Source organism: Orcinus orca, chromosome 6, assembly GCF_937001465.1.
Source record: "Orcinus orca chromosome 6, mOrcOrc1.1, whole genome shotgun sequence".
In the NCBI taxonomy this organism is placed as follows: domain Eukaryota; kingdom Metazoa; phylum Chordata; class Mammalia; order Artiodactyla; family Delphinidae; genus Orcinus; species Orcinus orca.
In genome coordinates, this window is record NC_064564.1 from 85,604,238 (window position 1) to 85,631,515 (window position 27,278).

At 43.4% G+C, this 27,278-nt stretch overlaps 1 protein-coding gene across 10 annotated transcripts in view; it reads right to left on the reverse strand.

Moving 5' to 3' along the window:
- The window catches only part of FBXO10 (F-box protein 10), an 81,680-nt gene that overhangs the window by 31,916 nt on the left and 22,486 nt on the right, over positions 1–27,278 (reverse strand). For 8 of the 10 annotated variants that reach the window (XR_007477780.1, XR_007477782.1, XR_007477781.1 and 5 more), the window contains 2 exons: positions 7,703–8,293; positions 3,814–4,635 (listed from right to left, as the gene is read on the reverse strand). Coding sequence is in view for 7 of the 10 variants with exons in the window: in XM_049710802.1 (XP_049566759.1) it covers positions 3,814–4,635; positions 7,703–8,287 (1,407 nt within the window). In the remaining 3 variants the exon portion in view is untranslated. The remainder of the gene's footprint in view (positions 1–3,813; positions 4,636–7,702; positions 8,294–27,278) is intronic. The other 2 variants (XM_049710804.1, XM_033431130.2) reach the window with 1 other exon arrangement.

Here is a 27,278-nt window from a genome sequence, read left to right on the forward strand (position 1 = left end):
AACAAGGTACCATAACTCAGTAAACAGCTTATTAAGGGGATGCACTGCCACTTACATTCTCTTTTTAGCAATACTAAAAATCTAGAATACATATTGTTTTAAACAACTGTGTATTAACAATGAAATGTACTACGTTAAGGTAAATTGTGTACTAACAATAAACACTGTACTACATTAGGATAAAACTCTAGGAGGGGTAAAGTATAATGGAAGTACAATTTCAAGGAGAAGCTTTCTGCTTAGAATGGGGAAAGTTGGAAAGAGCATTGCTCCCACACTTACAACAAGAAGATACAAAAACGTAACCTTTCTTGAATCCATCAGCGAGCTGAGGTTGCAGGACAACCAACTAGCCTGGAATCTAAGGGAAACAGGCACCTTCAAGGACACGAGGTGTGAGTACTTGTTTGTCTGAAAAGACACAGATGCCATACTGGCCAGTAAGAAGAGTTCAGCTAACCGTTTCCATGAACTGTTAAAGGCCAGCTGTTAACTAGTGAGAGCACAGAAGCCCCGGGAGCAGCTGCATCTATTCACTTCTCCATGGACCTCGCCAGGTGCTCATGGAGAAAGACCGAGGGCAGGACGAGAGACGGGAGACAGCCTCCCTCCTGGTGGGCACTTGGGGGAAAGTACAGCCACTGTGGGAAAAGCACTAAGCCCCTCCTGTCCCAAAGAACAAGCCTTAAGCAGCTGGGGGAAGGGCAGCAAACCCGTGGCTCTCAAGGGAGGGAACAGAAAAACAATAAACGCTTTACCCCTCAGGGAGGTGGGAGGAAAATATCTTGGGCCTCGATCATTAGAGCCCCCCTAGTGCTGAGGGGTGAGGCAGGACCACTGAAAAGGGCCTAGTGCCAAGGTCCTAAATCCACCGACACAGCACCTTCCTAAGACTAAGGATAAATGCAGACACGAGAGGCTCCCTATCACCCACTGTGCCACGAGGCTGGCCAGCCAGAGCCATGGCAGTGGCCTGCTGCTGGGAGGGGCAAGAGCACGGAGGAGCAGATGCAAAGGGAAGAACTAAAACAGAAAAGTCCACTGGCAAACCAGCCAAAGTAATGCAGGAGGAATCAGGAGCCTGTGGTTCACTGAAGGTAACTGTAACAACAAAATCCAAGCGTCACAGAAGAGGCATGCCCATTCCCACACATAAACACCATTTACCTCTGTCTCCACCGTCTATACAAGATACCTCACTTCCAACTAAAAATTACCAGATACCCAAAGAAGCAAGAAAAAAAAATCATCGTCAGTGATACTTTTCTTCATTCCCTCTGCCAGCCTCTACCCTCTCGGGAATGTTCTGGAGGGCAGAGGTAGGGCGGTTGCCCTCTGGCCACTGGATCAAGGCCTTGCTCCTGGCCACAGGGGCCAGCTCAGTAAGCCGGCACTCCCGCCCACAGCTCCCCACTTGTATTAATGCCATTTGATATATGTGTTCCCGGAAGCTGCGTACTCATGAGACACCATGGGTTGTTTTAGTCAAAAGCCAGCCAAAATCAGCTTTTCAGGTTCCTTTTTGGAGACTCACTAGGAACAGTTGGCTGCACAATTCCTGCCACAAGTTCCCTGGGGACAACAGTTCCAGAGGGCTACAACGAAAGCTGTTTAACTTTTTGTCTCTCCTTGTCCGTGACTCCAATTACCACCTGCTCCCAAGTCTGCATGTCAGGGCACATCTCTCTTCAAAGCTCCAGCCCCCCGTAACCAGATGGCACCTCTGCCTGATGTCACTGATGCTCCAAACTCAACGTGCCCAGAACTGCACTCAGCATCTTTCTCTCCACATCCTAACCTTCTCGGCTTCTCAGTTCCTGCCTTTGCCTCAGCCACTCACACCAGGAATCTAGGCCACATAACCTCGACCACTCCCCTCCCGAGGTTCTCCTCGCCACCTCTCCAGACTGCCCAGTTCCTCCTCTCCACGTACGGACCCTTAATTATCCACTGCCCCGCACTGACTGTGTCTCCAGTCTTGTTCCCCTCCACTCCATTCCACACAAAGCTGACAGAAGGAGCTTTCCAAATGCGGATCTGACCACAATTCTCTGCTTAAAATCTTTGTGTGTTCCCACTGCCCTCAAGACAATTCCCATCTCTCTGACGAGACACCTGCCCCTGAGCTGACTGACTCTTGCTGACTAGCCCTCACCTCACGCTCTGGCTGTTGAGGTTACTTGCGACTCCCTGAGTGTCCTGCGTCCTATGTCTGGGCCTTCCCGCATGCCTCCTCTGCCTCACAGCTTCACCCTGCCAACTCCTAGTCTTCCTAGACAGCTTGGCCAGGCACCAGTCCTCCGGGAAAGATTTTGTTTTAAGTCTTAAAAAGCACCAAACACATTTATGGAGTACTTGCTATGCACCAGACACACTGCTAAGCACTTTACATATATATATGCATGTATATGACCTCAGTCAATCCTCACCACACCTTGGAGTAGGTAGTATCATTAGTCCAAAGGGCATATAGCTCATAAGGGGCAGAGCCGGAATTTGACTCAGAAGCCACACTCTTACTAACCATGCAAGGAGGAAAGCCCTCCTTGAGGGCTCACCCCAGATCCTTTCATTGTGGTCCCCCTGAGAGCAAAGCTGTCACCCACCCCTTTTATTTGACCTTTATCTTTTATTCTCTGTTCATAGCACAGTTTTATATTGTGTTTCCAGGGTAACACCACCTGAAATCCTCTTTGGAAATGGGTAAAATACAATTAAGATGCAACTGCTATTAATCATTCTAGAAGCCTTCAGAGACCTGCAAGACTCACATGTGACATCTGTACAATGCCCTTCAGTTTTCTAAGTGCTTTGCCAATATCATGGCACTGGATCCTCACAAACCCCCAGTCGAAGAAGTGGGGCAGTATTTCCATTTCACACGAGGAAGGTAACGTTCACAGTGAATTAGAGGAGAAGTGAGACTCAAACCTAGGAGCTATGTCATGCTTCCTTCTAAACGGCCATGTCTTTCCTTTTAGAAGCCTCTCCCATCCTGAGCTGTTACTGTCCTGTGGTGCCCGAGGGGGTTGCAGGTACAAGGCGCTGATGGCATGCGGAGCAGGATGATCCATTCTTAGTATGAAGTCCATACATCTCAACGGGGCTTTCTAGGCCCTGGGCAACGTGGATTCTGCTTACCTCCCCTGCTCATTTTCCAACGGTCCCCACCACACTGCTGAACTTGGCCTCACATCCAGGCCCCAGCACAGGATGTCTGCTGCCTGAACCCTCACTGTGCACCTCCTTTTCACCACACGCAGCCCATTTTCCTTGGTTCTCCTCGCCTCATCCTACTCAACTTAGACATCTCCTCGTCTGGGAAGCCTTCTCAACTACCCACACAGTTTGGATCACAGGCAGCGATCACGTCTCCCAAAATTATCTTGCATCCAGGCTAAAGAGCCCTTGTTCCTTCTACTAGGAGTTGGGTGACATATTTGAGAAGCAGCATAACATAGAGAAAGGAGGTGGAAGACCTGGGTTCTAGTCCCCATTCTGTTTGGCCTCTAACCTGCTGTGTGATCCTGAGTGAGTCACCTTCCTCCCTAGGCCTATTTCCTCTTCTGTAAAATGGGAAGAATAGTTTCTGCCTCATCCAAATCAGATGGCGGACATGAGGCAAGCGTGTGTTATAAGATTAAAAGATGATTTTTTTTAAAAACGCATACTAGCACCATCCAAGCCCTCCTGCGTACAGCCCCTGAAGCCCTCTCACCACTCCAAAATCATGTTCCTTGTGACCCAGCGAGGCCTCATGGGTCTGTACAGTAAGCCTCATGACAGCACCTTGTTATTATGTATACATCGCACCTTGCTATTATGTATACATCGCACCGCATAAGTCAGGTTCCGGAAGATGTTTCCTTCCATCTTGGCTCGGCCATAAGAGCAAACGAAGACGCCTCCCTTCCCGTCCCGGAACAGGCACTTGCGGATGAGGCAGCCCTGCACAGAGCTGGCCAGCGCCATGGCCTCCCTGTCCTTCTGCAGCTCCTGGTGTAGTGAGTTCAGCACCAGGCAGCTGGGCAGCTGGATGGATGCTCCCGGCAGTGGTGGGCCCAAAAAGGAGCCCCCGAGAACCGGCCGCGGTCCCTGCACTTGGTAGGACAGTCTGTACGTGAGCTGGTCCTCATCCTCATCCTCACCGCTGGGACTCAGGCCTCCATCGCTGCTGTCTGGGGTCCGGGCCACCCTTTCCCCATCGCTGCCCACCTCTGCCTCCTGTGAGCCAGCCTTGGGGGAGCCAGTTGCTGGGCTGGTAGGGCTCTGGCTACCCTCAATGACAATGCCACAGGTTCTTGGGCTCCAGGCCTGGTCCCTGCTTTCCAGGTCCAAGGACATTAAAGAGTCAGAGTCCTCTGTTGGGAGCACGCTGGGAGAGGACCTGATAAGCCCTAAGAGATGCGTGTAGGCCCAGTTGTTCTCTGAGGATGGGTGGCCCTCAACAGTCACAGAGTTGTTTTCACTGCCCACAAATTCACAGTTTTCCAGGACACACAGGGGCACATTGTGCAGAAAGACATGGGTGTTTTTGAAGGTGCAAAACTTCACTTGGCAGGTGCCCGGGCCATGGACCTGGATGTGTCCATTCTCAAAGTTGCAGTTGTCAAACTGGACGTGACCTGAAGTTGTCTGGGGAACGAAAGAGATAAAGTGGGTGTAACAGGGGTAGGATCTGTTTTGCTAGTCAGAGCTCTAACTGTTCTGTAAGGGGATGGCACCTGGAAAGGCCATCTGTCCTGCTGGTCATGTTCCCTTCCCCACCGGGCAAGGGTCTTGCCAGCCCCAGAAGGAACCAGGAGCTGCTGTGCATCAGAAGGAGGATCATTTGGAGCTGCCTTCCCTTCCCTCCTTCCAATCCCAAAGGGCAGGAGACAAGAGTGGAAATGGATAATGGCAGAAAAGTTCACTTTCTGGAGCAGGGCCCTTCCCCAAACCCTCAAATCTCAAGTAAATTCCACCAGTGCTCATGAAGCGCTTAATGAGAATAAAGAGTTTGGCGTGGGGGGTGGGAGGTAACATGGAGAAGGGGGAAGATGCTGAATGATCAGAGGGATGCTACGTGAAATGGAATCGACTCAATACTGGAGATGAACCAGGAGACGGTCGCTCAAGGGAGAAATGATGAGGGAGAGCTTTGGATTCTCACAAACACAGGAACTGGCTGGGATGTGAGCCCAACTTTACCAAGCCCTCTGATGGGTGAGGGTCCCACGTGGTGTCTCGGTTACACGGAGACTGTGTCCCACCAGGTGGTGTTCCTCCGGGTCTCTCCTTCCAAAGCACTATCCCTTCATTCGAATCCTCCCTTGGCCCTGCGAGCCTGCCTCCACCTGAGCCTGCAGCCCTGAGGTTCACCACATAGGCCAGTCTGGAGTGCGGAGTCAGGACAGAGCTGGGCAAAGCCAGAGGGCTGACAGAGGCCAGGGTGGGCCAGGAGGGGCTGAGCTCTGCTGGGGCTGGGCCAGCAGTGGGAGGCCCAGACACAGGTGCTGGGAAAGTCTGCGTGGGAACTGGTGCTGGTGCAGAACTACGGCAGGAGACAGCAGGCCACGTCCCTAAAGAGGGGGACAAGGTGTACTGCCGTGACCGGGTGAGTGCCCTGAGCAGTGGCTAAGAGTGCGGGCTCTGGGGGTGCAGCTGCAGGGCCCAGCTCCCAGCTCTGCCTCTTCCAGGTGTGTTATCTTGGATAAACACATCACTTCTCTAAGCCTCAGTTTCTCTGTCTGCAACACGGGGCTCACGAACTAACAAAGCACCAGGCACGGAGCCATGCACAAAGCTGGCACGTGAGAAAAGCCAGCTGTTATCATCTGGGGTCAAGGGACGTGGAGAGCAGAGAGTTCTCTGGGGTGGGGGTACTACTCAGCCCTACGGAACAGCCCACCTGAGACCCTCAGCCTTCCAGGCCTGACGGAGAAGACCAGCCACTCTGCATTCCTGAAAAAGAGCTGCTTCTGGATTCCACACCAAGCTCCATGAGATGTACTTGAACCATAAAAGAGGTAGTAGTGTCTCATGATCCCACTTAGTAATCCCTGGACAATTTTACATTCTCTAGCAGTGACCTCCCTTGAGAGCTTGTCCCAGAACTTAACTCCCCTTAACCTCTCTAGTTCTTCCCTATGGCTAACCTAACTTTTTCTTGCTGCAGTTTAAGTCTATTTTCTCTTACTTGGTCCTCTCTGTAGAAAAACCCTGGCTCTCTAGAGACGCAGAGTCATTGCTAGAGTTCTCCTCAGAAGTCATAAAAAACGGCTGTGAAGTCACCCTGGCCTTTGCATTTTTCAGGCAAGGTCATCCTAGTCCCCTGTCCTGCTTTTAGTTAAAAGACAAGCATGGACTGAGCACTAATATATGTCAAGCACAAAGCCAGATGGTGGGCTGGGCTACAAGGTCTACGGCCAGGACCCACCCCTTGAGGATCTGCAGCTGCACTTGTGAGGGGGAAGTGGAGGCTGAAGAATAAATGACTATGAAATGTGGAAGGTATGGAAACGAACCGTTCTTCCAGATCTGCAGATGAGCACAGAAGGACTCCATCGGTTCTTCTGAAATGTTCTAAGTAGCGAACAGCCTTTTAAGCTTCCAGGGAATGCAGAACAATGTAATTTCAAAAGGGGTTAGACTCAAAGGCCTGGATTTGAGTTCTAACCTCACTAATTATCCACTTGAGAAAGTTACTCAGCATCTCTGAGCCTCAGTGTCCCTCATCTGCAAAATGGGGACACACCTACTCTGTCTACCACAACTGTTTGTTGTGGGGATCAAATGAGGCCACAGATGGAAAGTCACCTATCTTATGATTACAGGCTTTGGACCCTACCTCTGTCCCTTACAAAGTCTGAGACCCTTGCTGAGGCTCCATCTGCTCATCAATAAAGCCAGCTGACACTGCCCATCTTAATCATGGCTGTAAAGCACGTGGCTGGCAAAGAGTAAGTGCATCATAAGTGACTGGTGGCATAATGATCATTACGAACGTTGAGAGACAATTTGGTTGTTATTGGTAGAACAGTGGCAATATAATTTTTGTTGACTAGGTACAAAATCCATGTATCACAATCAGTTTCTAGGCAATGCAGCTCCTGGCAGTCTATAGCTATTAGCTCTAGACTGTTCTGCCAGAAGCTACCAACATCCCAACACATGCTTTTCTTTGGAAACAACTGCTCTGTTCCTAGAAGGAATGTGTTCTCCTGATATTTCCTGACCCTCTCTCCAGTCAGCCTTGGCAAAAGCCTGACCTTCCTTGACCCTCTGCAGAGTGGGGCTAATGTGCTGAAGGTCACTGGCCTGCAGAGCCCCCCTCTTTGGCCATCTCTCTGGGAACGCTGTCTGTTCTCTGCTTCCTGTCACCATGTGGCATGTGGCATGCTCCCGGAACCTGGCTGCTCTACCTGTGGTCCCAGTTGGTCCAGGTTGGAAAGGAAGAAGTACAAAGCAACTTTGGCCTCCAGTGCAAGGCTCGTTTTTTTAAGTACAGCTTTTTCAGGAATAAAGCAGAATATTGATCTCTACTGATCCCTGTGCCTCTTTCTCAACTGGTGCAGAACTCACAGGAGTGTGTTATAGGACTAATGACTGAACTCTCTCTCTTTTTCTAATTCCAACAAAAAAAGGGTTACAAACCCACTGAGAAGAGGGCAAGGCCCAGGGTCAGGCCGGGAGAGGCTATCCATCTGAGGTAGACACCCACCTTAAACATGAAGGGTGAGAACCAGGCTGGCATGAAGACGAGGTTGCACAGGCGTGTGGTTGAGCACTGCTGGTCAATGCTGGCTAGCAGGGCCACTTCGCCCAACTTCCCGTGGCCTACGATCTCCACGGGCACCTTCAGGATAATTTCACCTTGCTCTTCGTGCAGACCTGGGAACAGCAGGATTCGGTCAAATAGGCTGGACATGGCCAGGGCACTGCCTAGGCTGTGAAACTCATGGCCTGGCCCGACACTCAGGGTACGACGTGTCCTCCTCCGGCGAAATAGAGAAAAGCAGACAGAGGTCTCCAAGATCGCAGCATTCTTGGTCCACATCTTGGAGGCAAGGTAATGCTGCTTGAAGGCCTCCCTCCAAGACTCAGGTTCCACATCAGGCTGGTTGGGCCAGTTGGGGTGGCGGCACTCAGTGTAGCCCAGATACAGCTGCCGCCAGCGAGTCCTATCAAGACTGAGGATCAGTTCATACCAGGCCCTGCACACTAGGCTGCAACGGCCCAAGTCGGGAAGGGGCAAGTAGGCTAAGATCATGCGCCACAGCTCCAGGGGGAGGCTGCCAGCCTCCATCGTCACCTGGGAGACAGACACAGAACAAAAGAGTTTTTGTCTACGCTGCTTACAGTCCCCCTTCTTAAAATATCCCCTGCCTTCTGACCCCAGGGGTGAACAGGCACCTAGGCCCAGCCAATCACAGGACTCCACCCACTGAGTCAGAATCGTTCCCTGGGATTTTTCTACCTGCAATCAGCAGGGAAAACTTTCTTTTCTCTTAAAGACACTATAAAGATATGACCTAGTTTAGACTAGGTTTAGTTTGGACTAATACAGAGGGAACCCACCTTTGGCTGTTACTGTCCTAGAGCTCTCTCTACTCATCACGGATCAAATCCTCATGGGAGGCAACCTCAGGAAAACTGCTGCTGAGGTTTCTGGTCCTGGCTCTGCCACTGGTTACTCATGTAACCCTAGTGTCCCAAGCATCTACTGGGCTAGCTGCCCAACCATCTGCTCCCATGATTTTTTTGGGGAAAATATCCCTCCCCCCACCAACAGTTTACACCACTTGCTTATAGAGGTAGGGCTTTCCGCAGCCCTGTGTGTGGAATAACACTACCCAGACCCCTGGCTGCAAATGACTGGACTCTGGATGGTTCCACTGGGCCACTGAGATCTTTAGGGGAATGTGAGTTGCAATTCTAGAATCAGATTGACTTCTTTCCTGAATGGAGGGGAATGAGTGGCTTGTTTCCTAAGCTATAAACTCAGGAACAGTTGTTGGTGACCATTTTCTCTGGGGGCAGGGGAGGGTGGAAGCAGAAGAAGCTGGTCTGCATTGAGAGGAGGATGAATGAGAGACACAGAAAAAAGCAGAGAAAAGGGCAGAAACAAGGGGCATCCCAGTGTTTCTCCAGCACTGCAGGTCACAGCTCCAGTCTACTCTCAAAGCTCAGCTCCATCCTTGCCTTTTGAATCCCTTCAGCTACCTCTGTACTCTTCTAGCAAATTCTCCTTTTTGCCTAAGCTGGCTTCACTGCATTTCTGTTGTTTACACCTAGTTTAAGCTCTATCAGTGTCAGTTTCCCCACCTAAAAAACAAGGCAGCTGAATTAGATGACCTAGAGCAACTTCCAAGTCTGAACCCTGTAAGGTCTCTAGACAACTAGAAACTAAAACTGGAAACAGGGCCGACTCCATCACTGACTTTAATAATCAAGTTGTCCACCTCTCCAGGGCCTTAGTTTTCCCCTCAATTTTATAAAAATGATGATCAAACTTGTCAGCCATTAGCCCCAAGAAGGCTAAAAACACAGATGTGTGATTACATCTGATAGAAATTCTAAGCCTCCTCCAGACAGGTATGGCTTTAACTCTACAGATTAGTATCAGAGTCCAGATATGCAGGTTCTTCCATCATGATCACCCAGTGAGGCTTTATGAAGTTCTCAGTAGCACTGGAGAAGAACTGGCTCTGGACTGGTAAGCATGATGTAGAGAGGAAAGAAAGGCTGGGCTCCTGATACTGCAACTGCCCCAGGCAAATGCAATTTTACCCATGGTGGTTTCTGTGACACCCGTGTCTCCTGTTCCTCATCCCTTCTTTAGCTACACCTTCCCAGCCTTTTAAGGAGAAGAATGTTTTTCTATCCCTTCTCTAACCATTCTCTAGCTAAGTGATCACATTCGTTCCCTTGATTTCAACTACCAGTGTAAATTCAGGACCTCAGAATCTGAATTTCCAGCCCCTGCTGTCTCTTTCAAGCTCCGTACATGAATACCCAATTGCTGGCCAGACGTTTCTACCTGAAGGTTCCACAGACACTAAAAACTCAGCATCATATCCAAAATGGAACCTCACCTTCCAATTTAGGCCATGACAGAATTCCTAGAACTGGATTCTCCTGCCTGCCACAAACAAGGCAACAGAATCCATGCTCTCAGGCACTGAATAGCAAGCCACAAAGGACTGTGATCTTAGAGAGCAAGGAAACAGGAGGAAAGTGCATGACTGCTCCAGCTGTCATCTTGGGGCACCTTCTCATTGTGGGGTAGGGAGATGGAGCCCAGGCAGAGTGATAGTCTACTGAGCAGGCAGATTTGAGTTCTGGGCTGAAGCGGCTGAAATCTGCCAGGCAGGGTATCCAGAGGACGTGAGCGACACAGCGTGGGGGTGGGTTTGGCGGGCAGTTTCTTGGCTGAAAGCTGGACCACACGCGTACAGGGTGGGACTTCCACAGACCTAGTAGAAACTGCCTTCTCTGGGGTAAGTGGTGATACTAGAGATCAGGCAGAGCTGGGAGATCATGGAATTCCACCCAGAATATGGAGCATTCATACTGAGACTCAGAAAGGATGTGCCATGGGAATAAATTCAAATCGGAAGAATAAAGTCAAGCTTCATAGGATCAAAGGGTTCTTCCAGTAACTTATGCCTGCTAGAATGAAATTTAACAGTCCTAAAAAAAAAAAAAGGACAACATAATCTAGACTCCCTCAACATGTCAGCTACAAGATATTGTGATGTTGGCATAAGAAAACTAGAGAGTCCTAAGACCCAGTTCCACCCACCTGTGGGCAGGCACCAGTCCCTCCCACCTGTGGGCAGGCACCAGTCCCTCCCACCAGGAAGCCAGCACAAGCCCTTGGACCCTCATCCACCAGGGGGCAGACACCAGAAGCAAGAGGAGCTACAATTCTGCAGCCTGAGGAATGGAGGCCACAAACACAGAAAGTTAGACAGAACAAGATGGCAGAGGAATATAACCCAGACGAAGGAACAAGATAAAACTCCAGAAGGACAACTAAGTGAAGTGGAGATAGGCAATCTGCCTGAAAAATAATTCAGAGTAATGATAGTAGAGGTGATCCAAGATCTCGGAAAAAGAATGGAGGCACAGATTGGGAAGATACATGAAATGTTTAACAAAGAGTTAGAAGATTTAAAGAACAGAGATGAACAATATAAGAACTGAAATGAAAAATACAGTAGAGGGAATCAATAGCAGAATAAATGAGGCAGAAGAACAAATAAGTGAGCTGGAAGACAGATGGTGGAAATCACTGCTGAACAGAATAAAGAAAAAAGAATGAAAAGAAATGAGGACAGTCTGAGAGACCTCTGGGACAACATTAAATGCACCAACATTCACATTATAGGGATCCCTGAAGGAGAAGAGAGAGAGAAAGGGCCTGAGAAAATATTTGAAAACATAATAGTTGAAAACTTCCTTAACATGGGAAAGGAAACACTCAAGTCCAGGATGCGCAGAGAATCCCATAGGGGATAAACCCAAGGAGGAACACGCCAAGATACATACTATTCCAATTGACAAAATTAAAGACAAAGAGAAAATATTAAAAGCAACAAGAGAAAAAGCAACAAATAACATACAAGGGAATCCCCATAAGGTTATCAGCTGATTTTTCAGCAAAAACTCTGCAGGCCAGAAGGGAGTGGCATGATATATTGAAAGTGATGAAAGGGGAAACCCTACAACCAAGAATACTCTACCCAGCAAGGCTCCCATTCAGATTCTAGGGAGAAATCAAAAGCTTTACAGACAAGCAAAAGCTAAGGGAATTCAGCACCACCAGACCAGCTTTACAACAAATGCTAAAGGAACTTCTCTAGATGGAAAAGAAAAGGCCACAACTAGAAACAAGAAAATTACGAATGGAAAAGCTCACCAGTAAAGGGAAACATACAGTTAAGGTAGGAAATCATTCACACACAAATATGATACTTAAACCAGTAATTGTGAGAGGAGGAGAATACAAATGCAGGATATTTGAAACACATTTGAAATTAAGAGATCAGCAACCTAAAACAATCATGCATATATATAGACTGCTATACCAAAACCATGGTAACCGCAAACCAAAAATCTACAATAGATGCACACACAAAATAAAGCAATCCAAACACAACACTGAAGACAGTCATCAAATCACAAGAGAAAAGAACAAAGGAGGAAGGGAAGAAAAAAGACCCACAAAAACAAATCCCAAACAATTATCAAAATGGCAATAAGAACATACATATTGATGATTACCTTAAATGTAAATGGATTAAATGCTCTAACCAAAAGTCACAGACTGGCTGAATGGATACAAAAACAAGACCTGTATATATGCTGTCTACAAGAGACTCACTTCAGATATAGGGACACAAACAGACAAAGTGAGGGGATGGAAAATGGTATTCCATGCAAATGGAAATCAAAAGAAAGCTGGAGTAGCAATACTCATGTCAGACAAAATAGACTTTAAAATAAAGGCTGTTACAACAGACAAAGAAGGAGGTTACATAATGATCAAGGGATCAATCCAAGAAGATATAACTGTAAATATATATGCACCCAACATAGGGGGGCCTCAACATATAAGGCAAATGCTAACAGCCATAAAAGGAGAAACTGACAGTAACACAATAATAGTAGGGGACTTTAACACCCCACTTACATCAATGGACAGATCATCCAGAAAGAAAATCAATAAGGAAAGACAGGCCTTAAATGACACATTAGATCACATGGACTTAACTGATATTTACAGAACATTCCACCCGAAAGCAGCAGGATACACATTCTACTTAAGTGCACACAGAACATTCTCCAGGATAGATCACACGCTGGGCCATGAAGCAAGCCTTAGTAAATTTAAGAAAATTGAAATCATATCAAACATCTTTTCTGATCACAATGCTATGAGATAAATCAACTACAAGAAAAAAACAGTAAAAAAAAGCAAACACGTGGAGGCTAAACAATATGTTACTAAACGACCAATGGATCACTGATGATACCAAAGAGGAAATAAAAAAATACCTAGAGACATATGAAAACAAAAACACAACAATCCAAAACCTATGGGACGCAGCAAAAGCTGTTCAATTAGGGAAGGTAAAAGCAATACAATCTTCCTCAGGAAACAAGAAAAATCTCAAACAACCTAACCTTACACCTAAAGTAACTAGAGAAAGAATAACAAACAAAACCCAAAGTTAGTAGAAGGAAAGAAACCATAAAGATCAGAACAGAAATAAATGAAATAGAGGTGAAGAAAACAACAGAAAAGATCAAGCTGGTTCTTTGAAAAGATAAGAAAAACTAATAAACCTTTAGCTAGACCCAACAAGAAAAAAAGGTAGAGAGCTCAAATCAACAACATTAGAATGAAAAAGGAGAAGTTACAACCGACACCACAGAAATACAAAGGATCATAAGAGACTACTACAAGTAACTATATGCCAATAAAATGGACAACCTGGAAGAAATGGACAAATTCTTAGAAAGGTACAATCTTCCAAGAATGAACCAGGAAGAAATAGAAAATATGAACAGACCAATCACAAGTACTGATATTGAAACTGTGATTTAAAAACTTCCAACAAACAAAAGTCCAGGACCAGATGGCTTCACAGGTGAAGTCTACTAAACATTTAGAGAAGAGTTAACAGCTATCCTTCTGGAACTATTCCAAAAAACTGCAGAGGAAGGAACACTCCCAAACTCATTCTATGAGGCCACCATCACTCAGGTACCAAAACCAGACAAAGATAGCACAAAAAAAGAAAATTACAGGCCAATATCACTGATGAACATAGATGCAAAAATCTTTAACAAAATACTAGCAAACCAAATTCAACAATACATTAAAAGGATCATACACCATGATCAAGTGGGATTTATCCCAGGGGTGCAAGGATTTTTCAATATCTGCAAATCAATCAGTGTGATACACCACATTAACAAATTGAAGAATAAAAACCATATGATCATCTCAATAGATGCAGAAAAAGCTTTCGATAAAATTCAACACTGATTTATGATAAAATCTCTCCAGAAAGTGGGTATAGAGGGAACCTACCTCAACATGACAAAGGCCATCTATGACAAACCCACAGCTAACATGGTACTCAACAGTGAAAAGCTGAAAGCATTTCCTCTAAGATCAGGAACAAGGTACGGATGTACACTCTTGCCAATTTCATTCAAGATAGTTCTGGAAATCCTAGCCATGGCAATCAGAGAAGAAAAAGAAATAAAAGGAATCCAAATTGGAAAAGAAGAAGTAAAATGGTCACTGTTTGCAGATGACATGATACTATACATAGAAAGTCCTAAATATGTTACCAGAAAACTACTAGAGCTCATCAATAAATTCAGTAAAGTTGCAGGATACAAAACTAATGCACAGAAATCTCTTGCATTTCTATAAACTGACAACAAAAGATCAGAAAGAGAAATTAAGGAAACAATCCTATTTACCATTGCATCAAAAAGAATAAAATACCTAGGAATAAACCTACCTAAGGAGGCAAAAGACCTGTACTCTGAATACTGTAAGATGCTGATGAAAGAATTCAAAGATGACACAAACAGTTGGAAAGATATACCATGTTCTTGGTTTGGAAGAATCAATATTGTCAAAACAACTCTACTACCCAAGGCAATCTACAGATTCAATGCAATCTCTATCAAATTACCAATGGCATTTTTCACAGAACTAGAACAAAAAATTTTTTAATTTGTATGGAAACACAAAAGACCCCGAATAGCCAAAGCAATCCTAAGAAAGAAAAATGGAGCTGGAGGAATCAGGTTCCCTGACTTCAGACTATACTACAAAGCTACAGTAATCAAGACAATATAGTACTGGCACAAAAACAGAAATATAGATCAATGGAACAGTATAAAAAGCCCAGAAATAAACTCATGCACCTATGGTCAATTAATCTACGACAATGGAGAAAAGACAGTCTCTTCAATAAATGGTGCTGGGAAAACTGGACAGCTACATGTAAAAGAATGAAATTAGAACATTCTCTAACACCATACAGAAAAACAAACTCAAAATGGATTAAAGACCTAAATGTAAGACTAGATACTATGAAACTCTTAGAGGAAAACATAGGCAGAACACTCTTTGATGTAAATTGCAGCAATATCTTTTTGGACCCACCTTCTAGAGTAATGAATATAAAAATAAACAAATGGGACCTAATTAAACTTTAAAGCTTTGCACAGCAAAGGAAACCATAAACAAAATGAAAAGACAATCCACAGAATGGGAGAAAATATTTGCAAATGATGCAACCAACAAGGGATTAATCTCCAAAATACACAAACAGCTCAGGCAGCTCAATATCAAAAACAAACAAACAAATCACAAAATGAGCAGAAGATCTTAATGGACATTTCTCCAAAGAGGACATACAGATGGCCAAAAAGCACATGAAAAGATGTTCAACATTGCTAATTATTAGAGAAATACAAATCAAAACTACAATGAGGTAGCACCTCACACTGGTCAGAATGGCCATCACTGACCATCACTGAAAAGTCTACAAACGATAAATGTTGGAAAGAGTGTGGAGAAAAGCAAACCCTCTTACACTGTTGGTGGGAATGTAAGTTGGTACAACCGCTATGAAGAAGAGTATGGGGGTTCCTTAAAAAACTAAAAATAGAACTACCATATAATCCAGCAAGCCCACTCCTGGGCATATATCTAGAGAAAACCATAATTCAAAAAGATACATGCACCCCAATGTTCACTGCAGCACTATTTACAATAGCCAAGACATGGAAGCAACCTAAATGTCCATCGACAGAGGAACAGATAAAGAAGATGTGGTACATATATATAATGGAATATTACTTGGCCATAAAAAAGAATGAAATAATGCCATTTGCAGCAACATGGATGGACCTGAGATTATCATACTAAATGAAGTAAGTCAGACAGAGAAAGACAAATATCATATATCACTTATATGTGGAATCTAAAAAAATGATACAAATGAACTTATTTACAAAACAGAAAGACTCACAGACTTCAGAAACAAACTTATGGTTATCAAAGGGGAAAGGTGGCAGTGGGGAGGGATAAATGCATATATACAGTCTGTATGTACACATTACTATATACAAAATAGATAATCAGCAAGGACCTGCTGAATAGCACTGGGAACTTGACTCAATATCCTGTAATAACCTATATGGGAAAAGAATCTGCCAAAGAATGGACATATGCATATGTATAACTGAATCACTTTGCTGTACACCTGAAACTAATACAACATTGTAAATCAACTATACTCCAATACAAAATAAAAATGAAACTAAAAAAAAAAAGAAAACTAGAGAGTCCAGAAATAGATTTGTACGTATACTGGTCAACTGATTTCTGACAAAACATCAATGCAATTCAGTGGATGGAGAAAAGTCTTTTCATCAAATGGTGCTGGAAAAATGATATCTGTATGGAAAAAAAAAGAACTTTTGCCTCATACCTTACACCATACATGAAAAAAAGTAACTCAAGATTGATTATAGACATACACATAAAAACTAAATCTATAATGCTCCTAGAAGAAAATATAGGAAAATACATTTGCAACCTTGGGGTAGGCAAAGATTTCTGAGAACACAAAAGGCATTAATCGTTAAAAAAAAACCTAGTAAATTGGTCTATCAAAATTAAAATTTTCTGTTTATCAAAAGACATCATTAGGAAAAGAATGATAGAACGGGGAAAAATATTTGCAATACAACATACACAGGACAAAGGGCTTGAATCCAGGATATATTAAGAAATCCTACAACTCAGTAATAACAAAACCCAATAAAAAATAGGCAAAGATTTGACCAGAAACTTCAAAAAGAAAAATGAACAGCCGATAAACTCATGAAGAGATACTCAACATCATTAGTATTCATTATTACTCAATTTGTATTAAAACCATGATAAGATAAATGTGTGTTTCACACACACTAAAATGGCTAAAATTAAGAACACTGAAAGCATCAAGGATGTGAAGTAACCAGAATTCTCATACATTGTTGGTAGGAGTATTAAATACTAGAAGCACTTCAGGAAACTGGCGATTTCTTCTGCAGTTAAAACATACACCTATCCCGGGACTTCCCTGGTGGTCCAGTGGTTAAGAATGCAATGCAGGGGACACAGGTTCGATCCTTGGTTGGGGAACTAAGATCCCACATGCCGTGGGGCAACTAAGCCCGCGCACCACAACTACGGGGCCCATGCGCTCTGGAGCCTGCAAGCCACAACTAGAGAGAAGCCCATGCACCACAATGGAAGATCCTGTGTGCCGCAACTAAGACCCAACACAACCAATAAATAAATAAATAAATATTAAAAAAACAAACAAATCAAAAAAACCACATACCTATCCTGTGACCTAGAAATTCCACTCCTAGATATTTACCCAAGATAAGTGAAAATGTACATCTACAAAAGGACTGATTTTAGAATGTTTACAGCCGCTTTATTCCTAATAGTAAAACAAACAGACAGAAAACTAGAAACAACCCAAATGTCCATCAACAGAAGAGTGGATAAACAAATAATGGTGTATTCGTACAATGGAATACTATTCAGCAACAAAAAGGGATGAACTGCTGATAACACACAACATGGATGAATTGCAAAAAGAATGTGCTAGGCAAAAGAAATTAGTCACAAAAGACTACATATTATATGATTCCATTTAGGTGAAGTTCAAAAACAGATAAAATCATCTATGGTGACAAAAATCAGAACAGTGCCTGCCAATGGGGTAGGGATTGACTTGCGGGGGTCAAGAGGAAACTTTGGGAGTAAAGGAAAAGCTTTACAGCTTCACTGGTATGTAAGTTATATAGGTACATACATGTAAAAAAACCTCACTGGACTGTATGCTTCCGTTCTGTGCATTTTATTGTGTGTAAACTTTGTCTCGAATTTAGGGAAACCTCCTTAATTTCTCTTCTGTCTCCTTCCCTCCCTCTCTCTCCCGGATAGCCTCTCAAGCCTTATGTTTCTGCCTCCTTAAGTACTCTCAAATTAGTCTTTGCTCTCTACCCTCTCTGTCACTGTGTTATTTCTGGCTTCACCATCTTTAGTCTGGATTACTACAGTAGAGTCTTAACCGGTCTCCCTGGAACCACTCCTGCCTCCATCCAATCCATCTGACATTCAGCTGCCAGAGGAATCTTTCTAAAATATGAATCTGGTCTGGTCGCTTAGTGTGAAATTCCTCAGTGGCCCCCCATGGCTTCTAGGATAAAGTCTAGTACAGAAGACAGGTCATGAGCTTGCTTATTTCTCTGGTCTCATCCCTGACATTCTTCCCACCCTACTCTCACAATCCCAGTAATATCTCTACAGATGGCCTTTCCTCATCCTCTCTCCTTAGATATGAAGTGCCTCGCTGGCTTCCAATGGCAACCTGAGAACAGCTCTATCACACAGCCTGTTTAAAATGTAAAACAGGACAGAGGACACAAAGCAAATGTGTAGGTTAGCGAATTGATTTATAAGGCAAACATCCTGTTAATCACCTCCTAGGTCAAAAAACAATTTTGCCAGCCAGAAGCCTCTCCATGTGCCCATCCCAATCCCGCCCCCCAGAGTAAACATTTTCCTCCTGACTCTGTAGTAATCCCTTCCTTAGGTTTCTTTGTGGTTTTATCACCTAAGCATGCATCGTTAGTATAGTTTTAGTTCTGTCCTTAGGTTTTGAGCTTGATAAGTGTTTGAGTCTCATTCCACCTACAGGTTCCCCTTCCATCCTTTTCTTTTCTTTACTACATATCTGTTGAAGAACTTGAACAATTTGACCGAAGTTTCTCAGTCTGGACTTTGCCGACCGTGTATGTTCTCGTGGGAGAGTTCACTTTTTCGCCCTGTCAGCTGATTTCCTGCATATTGGCAGCTGGATCAGGGGCTAGACTAGACTCAGGTTCCATCCCTTTAGCAAGTCTACAAGTGGTGGTGTATCTTCTTATCAGGAGATGTCCACAAGTCTGGCTGTCGCTTTTTTGATGTCAGTGCCCACTGACACCCAATGCCTAGACCCATTCATTTCCCTGAAGGTAAAAAAACGGTGAAACTCCAACTGGATCATCTTGTTTTGATTTATTTGCTGAAATAACTTTCAGCAAATAGGAGAGTCTTCTCTTCATCCATCATTTGGTTACTCAGAGGTACAGTCCACTTAGGAAAGGCCAACTTGACTCTTTCATTTCCCAGGTTTCAAGATGATGAATTTGTCCCGTTATACTTTGAAGGTAACCAATTTGGGTTTGTGTGTGCATGTGTTTAAACTATTATTATAAACACATGGATTTAAACATATTGTATGGCTTTCAAGTCTTTGAATTTGCTATTCTTCCTGAAGCTCAAATTGAGCCAGCGCTGGCCTCGATTTAGTTCCTCAGTGCTTCTGGCACAACCTCAGTAATCTTTGATCGTTTCCTTGCTATGTGGTACTTCAAGATGTTCCTAGCTCACTTTTTACATTTCTTGCCCAGACATAGTATCAGATTCTCTAAGAAAGAATTTGTGTTTATTTTAAATTGAAATTTTTACTGAGATAATTGTAGGTCTGTATGAAATTGTAAGAAATAATAGAGATCTCTTGTATTCTTTGCCCAGTTACCCGCAGTGGTAACAGTTTGCACAACTACAGCATAATAACACAACCAGCATAGTGACACTGATACAATCCACCACCTTATTCAGATTTCCTGTTTTACTTATACTCGTTTTTGTGTGTCTATATTACATTCTGTACAATTTTTATCACCTGTGTAGGTTCCTGTATCCACTATCAATAGTCAAGACACTAACAGTTCCAACACCACAAGGACCCCTCATACTACCCTTTTATAATCACACCTACCACCCTCCTGACTCTTCTTCCCATCCCTAATCCCTGACAACCATTAATCTGTCCTTCATTCTAAAATTGTGTCACTTAAAAATGTCATGTAAATGGAATTTTACAGTGTGTAAGGATGGGACTGGCTTTTTTCTCTCAGCATTATTCCTTGGAGATGCAGTCAAGTCTCTGTATCACTAGTTTGTTCCTTTAGAATGCTGAGTAGCATTCCACAGTGTTGATGCACCAGTGTACATTTGCAGAATTTTGACAAATGCATTCATACATCTAATCCAAACCCCACCAATACAGAATATTACCGTCACCCCAGAAAGTTCACTCATGATTTTTCTTAGTCAATCCCTAACCCCAATCCCAAGAGGCAACCACTGTTGTGATTTTTCTACCATAGATTAGTTTTGTCTGTTCTAGAATTTCATATAAATGGAATCATGCAGTAAGTATTCTTTTGGGTAAGGCTTCTTTCACGCAGAAGAACATTTTGGAGACTCATCCATTTTGCTGCATGTATCAGTAGCTCACCCCTTTTTATTGTTGAGTAGTAGTTCATTATATATTAAAATATCACAGTTTTAAAAAAAATCAATCCTCCTATTGGTAGAAAGCAAAACTGTTTCCAGTTTGGTGCTATTATGAATAATGCTGCTGTGAATATTCTTATACAAGTGCTTTGTGGACATATGTTTTAATTTTTTTTTGAGTAAATGCTTAGAAGGGGGCTTCTGGGAAGATGGCGGAAGAGTAAGACGCGGAGATCACCTTCCTCCCCTCAGATACACAAGAAATACATCTACACGTGGAACAACTCCTACAGAACACCTACTGAACGCTGGCAGCAGACCTCAGACCTCCCAAAAGGCAATAAACCCCCCCACGTACCTGGGTAGGGCAAAAGAAAAAATAATAAACAGAGACAAAAGAATAGGGATGGGACCTGCACCAGTGGGAGGGAGCTGTGAAGGAGGAAAGGTTTCCACACACTAGGAAGCCCCTTCACGGGCAGAGACTGTGGGTGGCAGAGGGGGAAGCTTCGGAGCCGCGGAGGAGAGCGTAGCCACAGGGGTGTGGAGGGCAAAGCGGGGAGATTCCCGCACAGAGGATCAGGGCCGATCCGCACTCACCAGCCCGAGAGGCTTGTCTGCTCACCCACCGGGGTGGGCGGGGCTGCGAGCTGAGGCTCAGGCTTCGGTCGGAGCACTGGGAGAGGACTGGGGTTGGTGGCGTGAACACAGCCTGCAGGGGGTTAGTGCACGACGGCTAGCCGGGAGGGAGTCCGGGGAAAAGTCTGGACCTGCCGAAGAGGCAAGAGACTTTTTCTTACCTCTGTTTCCTGGTGCGCAAGGAGAGGGGATTAAGAGCGCTGCTTAAAGGAGCTCCAGAGACAGGCGCGAGCTGCGGCTAAAAGCGCGGACCCCAGAGATGGGCATGAGACGCTAAGCCTGCTGCTGCCGCCACCAAGAACCCTGTGTGCGAGCACAGGTCACTCTCCACACCCCCCTTCCGGGGAGCCTGTGCAGCCCGCCACTGCCAGGGTCCCGAGATCCAGGGTCAGCTCCTCCGGGAGAATGCACAGCGCGCCTCAGGCAGGTGCAACGTCATGCCAGCCTCTGCCGCCGCAGGCTCGCCCCGCACTCCGTGCCCCTCCCTCCCCTCGGCCTGAGTGAGCCAGAGCCCCCGAATCAGCGGCTCCTTTAACCCCGTTCGTCTGAGCGAAGAACAGACGCCCTCTGGTAACCTACACTCAGAGGCGGGGCCAAATCCAAAGCTGAGCCCCTGGGAGCTGTGCGAACAAGGAAGAGAAAGGGAAATCTCTCCCAGCAGCCTCAGAAGCAGCGGATTAAAGCTCCACAATCAACTTGATGTACCCTTCATCTGTGGAATACATGAAGAGACAACCAATCATCCCAAATTAAGGAGGTGGACTTTGAGAGCAAGATTTATGATTTATTCCCCTTTTCCTCTTTTTGTGAGTGTGTATGTTTCTGTGTGAGATTTTGTCTGTATAGCTTTGCTTCCACCATTTGTCCTATGGTCCTATCCGTCCCTTTTTGTTTGTTTGTATTTTCTACTTTTTAAAACATTTTTTCTTAATAATTATTTTTTATTTTAATTACTTTATTTTATTTTACCTTACTTTATTTTCTATTGTCCCCTTCCTTCCTTCCTTCCTTCCTTCCTTCCTTCCTTCCTTCCCTCCCTCCCTCCCTCCCTCCATTTCTTTCTTCTTTCTCTCCCTTTTATTCTGAGCCGTGTGGATGAAAGGCTCTTGATGCTGCAGCCAGGAGTCAGTGCTGTGCCTCTGAGGTGGGAGAGCCAACTTCAGGACACTGGTCCACAAGAGACCTCCCAGCTCCACATAATATCAAATGGTGAAAATCTCCCAGAGATCTCCATCTCAACACCAGCACCCAGCTTCACTCAACGACCAGCAAGCTCCAGTGCTGGACATCCTATGCCAAACAACTAGCAAGACAGGAACACAACCCCACCCATTAGCAGAGAGGCTGCCTAAAATCATAATAAGTCCACAGACACCGCAAAACACACCACCAGACGTGGACCTGCCCACCAGAAAGACAAGATCCAGCCTCAACCACCAGAACACAGGCACTAGTCCCCTCCACCAGGAAGCCTACACAACCCACTGAACCAACCTTAGCAACTGGGGCAGACACCAAAAATAACGGGAACTACGAACCTGCAGCCTGCAAAAAGGAGACCCCAAACACAGTAAGATAAGCAAAATGGGAAGACAGAAAAACACACCGCAGATGAAAGAGCAAGATAAAAGCCCACCAGAACTAACAAATGAAGAGGAAATAGGCAGTCTACCTGAAAAAGAATTCAGAATAATGATAGTAAAAATGATCCAAAATCTTGGAAATAGAATAGACAAAATGCAAGAAACATTTAACAAGGACCTAGAAGACCTAAAGATGAAACAAACAACAATGAACAACACAATAAATAAAATTAAAAATACTCTAGATGGGATCAATAGCAGACTAACTGAGGCAGAAGAATGGATATGTGACCTGGAAGATAAAATAGTGGAAATAACTACCGCAGAGCAGAATAAAGAAAGAAGAATGAAAAGAGCTAAGGACAGTCTCAGAGACCTCTGGGACAACATCAAATGCAACATTCAAATTATAGGGGTTTCAGAAGAAGAAGAGAAAAAGAAAGGGACTGAGAAAATATTTGAAGAGATTATAGTTGAAAACTTCCCTAATACGGGAAAGGAAACAGTTAATCAAGTCCAGGAAGCACAGAGTCCCATACAGGATAAATCCAAGGAGAAATACGCCAAGACACATATTAATCAAACTGTCAAAAATTAAATACAAAGAAAACATATTAAAAGCAGCAAGGGAAAAACAACAAATAATACACAAGGGAATCCCCATAAGGTTAACAGCTTGATCTTTCAGCAGAAACTCTGCAAGCCAGAAGGGACTGGCAGGACATATTTAAAGTGATGAAGGAGAAAAACCTACAACCAAGATTACTCTACCCAGCAAGGATCTCATTCAGATTTGATGGAGAAACTAAAACCTTTACAGGCAAGCAAAAGCTGAGAGAGTTCAGCACCACCAAACCAGCTCTACAACAACTGCTAAAGGAACTTCTCTAGGCAAGAAACACAAGAGAAGGAAAAGACCTACAATAACGAACCCAAAACAATTAAGAAAATGGGAATAGGAACATACATATGGATAATTACCTTAAATGTAAATGGACTAAATGCTCCCACCAAAAGACACAGATTGGCTGAATGGATACAAAAACAAGACCCATAGATTTGCTGTCTACAAGAGACCCACTTCAGACCTAGAGACACATACAGACTGAAAGTAAGGGGATGGAAAAAGATATTCCATGCAAATGGAAACCAAAAGAAAGCTGGAGTAGCAATTCTCGTATCAGACAAAATGGACTTTAAAATAAAGACTATTAGAAGAGACAAAGAAGGACACTACATAATGATCAAGGGATCGATCCAAGAAGAAGATATAACAATTGTAAATATTTATGCACCCAACATAGGAGCACCTCAATACATAAGGCAAATACTAACAGCCATAAAAGGGGAAATCGACAGTAACACATTCGTAGTAGGGGACTTTAACACCCCACTTTCACCAATGGACAGATCATCCAAAATGAAAATAAATAAGGAAACACAAGCTTTAAATGATACATTAAACAAGATGGACTTAATTGATATTTATAGGACATTCCATCCAAAAACAACAGAATACACATTTTTCTCCAGTGCTAATGGAACATTCTCCAGGATAGATCATATCTTGGGTCACAAATCAAGCCTTGGGAAATTTAAGAAAATTGAAATTGTATCAAGTATCTTTTCTGACCACAATGCTATGAGACTAGATATCAATTACAGGAAAAGATCTGTAAAGAATACAAACACATGGAGGCTAAACAACACACTACTTAATAACGAAGTGATCACTGAAGAAATCAAAGAGGAAATCAAAAAATATCTAGAAACAAATGACAATGGAGACACGACGACCCAAAACCTATGGGATGCAGCAAAAGCAGTTCTAAGAGGGAAGTTTATAGCAATACAAGCCCACCTTAAGAAACAGGAAACATCTCGAATAAGCAACATAACCTTGCACCTAAAGCAATAAGAGAAAGAAGAACAAAAAAAACCTGAAGTTAGCAGAAGGAAAGAAATCATAAAAATCAGTTCAGAAATAAATGAAAAAGAAATGAAGGAAATGATAGCAAAGATCAATAAAACTAAAAGCTGGCTCTTTGAGAAGCTAAACAAAATTGATAAACCATTAGCCAGACTCATCAAGAAAAAAAGGGAGAAGACTCAAATCAATAGAATTAGAAATGAAAAAGGAGAAGTAACAACTGACACTGCAGAAATACAAAAGATCATGAGAGATTACTACAAGCAACTCTATGCCAATAAAATGGACAACGTGGAAGAAATGGACAAATTCTTAGAAATGCACAACCTGCCAAGACTGAATCAGGAAGAAATAGAAAATATGAACAGACCAATCACAAGCACTGAAATTCAAACTGTGATTAAAAATCTTCCAACAAACAGAAGTCCAGGACCAGATGGCTTCACAGGCGAATTCTATCAAACATTTAGAGAAAAGCTAACACCTATCCTTCTCAAACTCTGGCAAAATATAGCAGAGGGAGGAACACTCCCAAACTCATTCTACGAGGCCACCATCACCCTGATACCAAAACCAGACAAGGATGTCACAAAGAAAGAAAACTACAGGCCAATATCACTAATGAACATAGATGCAAAAATTCTCAACAAAATACTAGCAAACAGAATCCAACAGCACATTAAAAGGATCATACACCATGATCAAGTGGGGTTTATTCCAGGAATGCAAGGATTCTTCAATATACGCAAATCATTCAACGTGATACACCATATTAACAAATTGAAGGAGAAAAACCATATGATCATCTCAATAGATGCGAAGAAAGCTTTCAACAAAATTCAACACCTATTTATGATAAAAACCCTGCAGAAAGTAGGCCTAGAGGGAACTTTCCTCAACGTAATAAAGGCCATATATGACAAATCCACAGCCAACATCATCCTCAATGGTGAAAAACTGAAAGCATTTCCGCTAAGATCAGGAACAAGACAAGGTTGCCCACTCTCACCACTTTTATTTAACATAGTTTTGGAAGTTTTAGCCACAGCAATCAGAGAAGAAAAGGGAATAAAAGGAATCCAAATTGGAAAAGAAGAAGTAAAGCTGTCACTGTTCGCAGATGACATGATACTATACATAGAGAATCCTAAAGATGCTACCAGAAAACTACTAGAGCTAATCAATGAATTTGGTAAAGTAGCAGGATACAAAATTAATGCACAGAAATCTCTGGCATTCCTATACACTAATGATGAAAAATCTGAAAGTGAAATGAAGAAAACACTCCCATTTACCATTGCAACAAAAAGAATAAAATAGCTAGGATTAAACCCACCTAAGAAGACAAAAGACATGTATGCAGAAAATTATAAGACACTGATGAAAGAAATTAAAGACGATACCAATAGATGGAGAGATATACCATGTTCTTGGATTGGAAGAATCAACACTGTGAAAATGACTCTACTACCCAAAGCAATCTACAGATTCAATGCAATCCCTATCAAACTACCACTGGCATTTTTCACAGAACTAGAACAAAAAGTTTCAGAATTTGTATGGGAACACAAAAGACCCCGGATAGCCAAAGCAATCTTGAGAACAAAAAACGGAGCTGGAGGAATCAGGCTCCCTGACTTCAGACTACACTACAAAGCTACAGTAATCAAGACAGTATGGTACTGGCATAAAAACAGAAAGATAGATCAATGGAACAGGATAGAAAGCCCAGAGGTAAACCCACACACATATGCTCACCTTATCTTTGATAAAGGAGGCAGGAATGTACAGTGGAGAAAGGACAGCCTCTTCAATAAGTGGTGCTAGGAAAACTGGACAGGTACATGTAAAAGTATGAGATTAGATCACTCCCTAACACCATACACAAAAATAAGCTCAAAATGGATTAAAGACCTAAATGTAAGGCCAGACACTATAAAACTCTTAGAGGAAAACATAGGCAGATCACTCCATGACATAAATCACAGCAAGATCCTTTTTGACCCACCTCCTACAGAAATGGAAATAAAAATAAACAAATGGGACCTAATGAAACTTCAAAGCTTTTGCACAGCAAAGGAAACCATAAACAAGACCAAAAGACAACCCTCAGAATGGGAGAAAATATTTGCAAGTGAAGCAACTGACAAAGGATTAATCTCCAAAATTTATAAGCAGCTCATGCAGCTCAATAACAAAAAACCAAACAACCCAATCCAAAAACAGGCAGAAGACCTAAATAGACATTTCTCCAGAGAAGATATACAGACTGCCAACAAACACATGAAAGAATGCTCAACATCATTAATCATTAGAGAAATGCAAATCAAAACTACAATGAGATATCATCTCACAGCAGTCATCAAAAAAATCTACAAACAATAAATGCTGGAGAGGGTGTGGAGAAAAGGGAACCCTCTTACACTGTTGGTGGGAATGTAAATTGATACAGCCACTATGGAGAACAGTAATGGAGGTTCCTTAAAGAACTACAAATAGAACTACCATATGACCCAGCAATCCCACTACTGGGCATATACCCTGAGAAAACCGTAATTCAAAAAGAGCCATGTACTAAAATGTTCATTGCAGCTCTATTTACAATAGCCCAGAGATGGAAACAACCTAAGTGTCCATCATCAGATGAATGGATAAAGATGTGGCACATATATACAATGGAATATTACTCAGCCAT